The 5,196-nt window shown below is 42.1% G+C and overlaps 1 protein-coding gene across 2 annotated transcripts; it reads right to left on the bottom strand.

Annotated features, from left to right (window-relative positions):
- Positions 1–2,406: 2,406 nt before the first annotated feature.
- On the bottom strand, positions 2,407–4,975 carry SMIM8 (small integral membrane protein 8). 2 transcript variants are annotated; one of them, XM_041412418.1, is made up of 3 exons: positions 4,881–4,975; positions 3,665–3,806; positions 2,407–2,760 (listed from the first exon to the last, which is right to left on the bottom strand). In XM_041412418.1, the coding sequence occupies exons 2-3, from the start codon at positions 3,782–3,784 to the stop codon at positions 2,602–2,604; spliced, it is 279 nt and encodes a 92-aa protein (XP_041268352.1). In that variant the 5' UTR covers positions 3,785–3,806; positions 4,881–4,975; the 3' UTR covers positions 2,407–2,601. The 2 variants fall into 2 exon arrangements, with proteins under 2 accessions (XP_041268352.1, XP_041268351.1); XM_041412417.1 differs by lacking the exon at positions 4,881–4,975 and adding an exon at positions 4,609–4,848.
- Between the last annotated feature and the right edge of the window lie 221 nt (positions 4,976–5,196).

Genomic DNA, 5,196 nt, shown 5'->3' on the forward strand with positions numbered 1-5,196 from the left:
ACCATACTGAAGACTGAAATTGAAAAACACAGAACAAAAGAAACTATACTGGTGCTGTGTATATATATGCATAAGGGGTGTCACGCTTTCAGAGCTGAGCAAAAAAATGTTGGTATCAAAGCAGTTTTGTTGGGGTGTTTGTTTTTTTTCCTTTTAATCCCTATACACACATTGTTCTTATGATAAAAATCAGGAACTTAAAACAGCAAATGCCTGTGTTGATACTGTAATATTTATTAACCTACCACATACCTCTCCGTATTTGCACTGCTTTATCTCTTTTTTATATATAAATTGTGTATCATTAAGAGTTATCTGTACAGCAGCTGCCAAAGAAAAAAATAGGACAAATTTAAATATCCATTCTTCCTTCAGCCTCACAGTTCTAAAGTAACCTGGTCAACGGGACTTGATTCCAGCCAACATTCAAGAGGCCCTATCTCAGACAGCTTTTGTAAGAAGTGTCACTGGCATGTACATGCCTACACCTGTCCAGGTCAGTCTATTATCTCCTTATGCCTCCAGTCCTGCTTTCTTTTCCCCAGTAACTGCCAGACCCATATTCACTTCACAAAACATAACTGAAAATCTTGAGAACACAAATCTTGCATTATTCTCAAACATGTGAAAATATGAGAATGGGCTTTCAATTCATCTGCAGAGGATCAAAGCATGTATTCTAAAAGCCTATAGAAAAACAGGTAAAAATACTTACTTGTACCACTTATCTGGGAATAAGTTAGTTAAATTCAAGCAAACATACATTTTTTGCATTTTAATGAACTGAAAAGAGCTAAAAGCCTGTGTGACCATTTTTAAAACAACAGATTTATTCTAAAGATCCTTCACAAACATCAAACAAAATATATTCTGCATGATATGCACAGCATGTGAGAGTTCTGAATATTTGATCATTTCACCCAGAAATTCCTTCACCAATCAAAAGGCAAGTAGATTCCTCACCTGAAAACTTAGATTTGCCCAGGAACCTTGCTGTTGTAGGGCACCAGGCTCACAGAGGGAAATCTGCTTTTAAAGGCTGCAAAACCACCCTTTTTTTTTAAAAAAAAAAAAAAGCCTTATTATAGGTGGAGCTCACTTCCCTTCTCAGGAAGGGGGCAGTTTAACCAAAGCCCTGCTGAATTTCAGATACAGTAAACTATAAAACAAGAACAGAAGTAAACTCAGATTCAAAGTGAAGGACTTAGAGGGAGATACAGAGAAATCCCATGGTGCAATTGCTGTCCCTCAAGGCACCCAGTCACCTTTTTTATCTTCAGTACCAAAATCTTTTGATAAAACCCAAAGCAACTCTCAGAATGGTAAAGCAGAAGTTCCTGCATGTTCCTTTTCTGGCCTGACAGAAGCCACCTTGGTCAGAAGAGGGTCAACAAAGAAGTCTCTCAGCTCCCTGGGAGCCCTTGCTGGGTCTGCAAATACAAGAAACTGAATGGAAAACTGCAACATAACATCAGTAGTGGTCCATAGCAGAAACAGGTCACAGCCTGGTATGTGTCCTCCCACCACATGTTCTGGAGTTTGGTTAATGGGACACTGTCTAGGACACATCAGGCACCCAGAAGCAGCTGGGAAGCTCATGGGAGAAGGACTCGGTGCTGGAACAGGAAGACACCTGCCTGTGTTGTTCGCTCAAAGGCTCACAAGGGACCACCACGTGTGCTAGGGAAACGCCACAATGCCCATCCACACTCCAGCCACCACTCCCAGAAGTACCTGGGGATGTCAGACTTTCCATTCCTTATTTTGAGTTCAGTAACCTGCAATAAATTAACGCCCCATAACGTACTTTGCAATAAAGAGAAATTTTGAATGCAGTTGAAATAAAACCAGTCCTGCTGACTAGTCAGGAATATTACACAAACTCTGGCCAAGCTGGAGCTAAAGCTATCAACTGGCAGGCTGAAGCCAACATGTTCACTGATCTGACATATGGTGCCAAACAGGAAAGATAATGGCGGAGTTCTTCCTACCTTCCTCCTAACAGAAGCACCCATTTCACTTTTTCTCTATTTGGCTACTGATTTATCTTTTTTCATTTGTAAGGAAGAGTTTATTAAGCATCCAAGGATTATTTTGGCCAGTATTTTACAGTTTCCTTTATGAAATAAAGCCCTTCACCAAGTGCTTTATCAGATCTTCCTTGCCTTAAAATTAGTTTACTTGCACCACTGTTATCAACAGATATCTACTTTTCACAGAAAATACATTATTCATTCTGTTTAAAAAAAAAAAAAAAAAAAGATAAACCCCTGACTTCATTTAATCAAAGCAAAGAGAAAGCTGAATTATCATGTCAGTTTCTAAGGCATTTATCGGTACTGACTGGAGGTCCAAAGTGATTTCATATCTTCTGACAAAAATCTCTTCAGAGATCATAGAGGGCAATTCTTAAAATCACTTTTATTTTCAGATATATCTTTACTGCAGTTTATTTACACAGGCACAGCATTTTATAAAGGAACTTAAATTGGATTAAACAGCAAGCCAGACATTTATCCATTATTTAAAGGGAAAGACAAAAAAACAGTAGTTGCCTGGAAAAGTTCTGTGAGTGATTTACTGATTTCCTTTCTTACATTCTCAGTCCCACTTGGAAGTTTTCCTCCTCATATATCTGGACCCCTCACTGTCCATTGCTTCGTAGAGGTCTTTTTTATTCTCTGCTGTTGCATGCAAATAACCAAGGTAGGCCACACAGAGACTAATTGCTATCAGTCCAAACGCCATCACAGGTTTGTTCTGACAAGAAAAAAACATGGTAAATGTTTTTAGTCAAAACATTTTTCATTAAGCTCAAACATTACATTCATCTATCTCAGCTTAGAAACTGAACAGTAAACTATTCTGACATCTGCAAAAAATCATCACTGCTTCCTTGCAGACTGAATTTTCTGACAGCAAAAGGAATTCCCTTAGAAAAATAAGATTCTTTCTGGAGACAGAACAGCACATTGCCCAGTACTCTCTATTTTACTGGTTAGAAATGCTGACTGAGTATGAATGAACTGGACAAAACCAATTACTGAAGGTCCCCACCACAACTTTTAACAGAATTCATCTGGGACAATGCACTCTGGTCCTGCTTGATTACAATCCTCTAAACCACACTTTGTATTCTTATCACAAAATCTACTTTTATTAAATCTATACTTAATATAGGCACAAAATTTCACTCATTTCTGGGTTCTGCAAATGCAAATAAAACCTGAGTATCATCAACTTAATTACAAAAGCAAGAAAAAGGAAAATCCAAAATATTGAAAAGCTACCAAAAATCAATTCACTTCATACCAAGAAAGTTTGCCTTCTATGACTTGTTCCCTTTTAAATATTAAAAACATCTCTTGTTGTTTTTATTACTTAATAATAACATTATTTAACCTGTCAAATTACATGAGTAATATACCTCTAAACAGGTCTTTCTGAAAGCAACTTGGCTAAAGAATCAGACAATACAGCAATGAAATAAAAGTTGCAATAAGCAATGTAGTGTTCTGCGCCCTCCACAATCAAGAGTGGAAAAAAGTAAAAATATTTTTAGTTACATTTCTGAGTGGTTTGCATAACAAGAGATGGTTATATAATGCCCAGAGAATTGCATCTCTTCAAGCATACTTAGTTTCTCTCAGAACTACTGTCTTACAGGTTTAATGAAAAGTTCTGGGTTCACAGCTCGGAAAAGCATAGTTGTCTGAGCACTCCTCAGTCCTGGTTTTCTCTCTTTGGGCGTTTCATTTTCATTTGGAGGTTTGGTGGAAGACATGTTGCTTAATGTTGAATACTTCCTAGAAGTAGAATGAAAAACAAGTGTAATTTCTGTAAAAAATCTGGAAGAGCTGCATTCACTGGATGCAAATTCACACTCAGTTTGTCTTACAGCATCAAATTTAATTATTACTGGTGTAAACATTACTGATCACCCTTGTTGTCACCTAACAGTCCCAGCTTACGCACACTGATTTCTAATCTTGTTAATTTCTAAAATGTTTCTAAAATTAAGCTTAGGAGATTCACATCTTTATACAGCAAATCTAATTTTCCTGATAATGGGCTGTAGGTTTTTCACTTGCCATTGGCTAATGCTTTAGCTACCTGTGGACCAAATAGCATCAGTCTTCAGGCCACTGGTTAAAAAGACAATCCTAGGAAAAACTCTTCTACAAAAAACCTTCTACATGACAGGCCAGCCCAAGCACCAGTGTAGAGCAGCCACTTTAGCCACCCACCCCAGCAGGCCCAGCACTCAGGTCTCACTTTTGCACTCACAGGGCAAATGCATTGGGTTCAAAATGAAAGAGGGAAAATTTAAGCTACTTAGCACATGCAAGAAATTCTTTATTCTGGGGGTGGTGAGGCACTGGAACAGGCTGCCCAGAGAAGCTGTGGATGCCCCATCGCTGCAAGTGTTCAAGGCCAGGCTGGATGGGGCTTATGAGCACCCTGGTCTTGTGGAAGGTGTCCCTGCCTCTGGCAGGGGCGTTGGAACCACATGATTTTTAACCCAAAGACGATTTTTTTCCAACTCAAACCATTCTATGAGCATCTGAGCAAAAGCGGAAAAACACGCCCTTGGCTACCCCTGATTACTGAGGGGCAGAGGAGACACGGTGCTGGGGATTCCCTGGGAAGGGAAGGGCAGCGCCAAGGGCAGTCGCACAACCCCATTCCGGGCGGCGAGGGGCTCCTGGCGCCGTCACCGGGACGAAGGGGGCAGTTTGGCCCCAGCTTGGAAGAGCCCAGCAGGGACTCCCGGGACCCCGGCGGGACCCCCTCACGGAGGGCAAGCCGGAGGGAAGGGGGGAGGGAGGCACTAACGCCACGCGCGCCACCCCGCCCCGCCGCCCCCCCTCACTACTCACCGCTCGCAGCCAGCGGCGCCTCCCCGCGGGGCGGGGCTGCGCCTGCGCGCTGGCGCCCCCTCCTGGGCGGAGGCCGGCGGCGCGGGCCGGGGAGGCGGTGGCGGCGGGAGGAGTGCGTTGTCCTTGGTGGGGCTGTGTCGCTGTTTGCCCAAGTCATCGAGGCTGGAAGAGAGCTTTCAGGTCATCCACTACAACCGTCCACCCGACACTACCACTGTAACCCATAAGCACTAAATCACCCAGCGCTAGATCCAGAGGCCTCTTGAACACCTGCAGGGATGGTGACTCCACCACTTCCCAGGGAAATACTTCAAGG

This window comes from Onychostruthus taczanowskii, unplaced genomic scaffold, assembly GCF_017590055.1.
Source record: "Onychostruthus taczanowskii isolate IOZ18803 unplaced genomic scaffold, ASM1759005v1 scaffold39, whole genome shotgun sequence".
Lineage (NCBI taxonomy): Eukaryota > Metazoa > Chordata > Aves > Passeriformes > Passeridae > Onychostruthus > Onychostruthus taczanowskii.

What these genes read in the sequence shown, in the direction of transcription:
- SMIM8 (XM_041412418.1), bottom strand. Translation starts at nt 3,784, where the DNA reads ATGTCTTCCACCAAACCTCCAAATGAAAATGAAACGCCCAAAGAGAGA. An exon ending in CAGAACTTTTCATTAAACCT is followed by an intron (nt 2,761 to 3,664) that starts GTAAGACAGTAG and finishes TTTTCTTGTCAG; the next exon opens with AACAAACCTGTGATGGCGTT.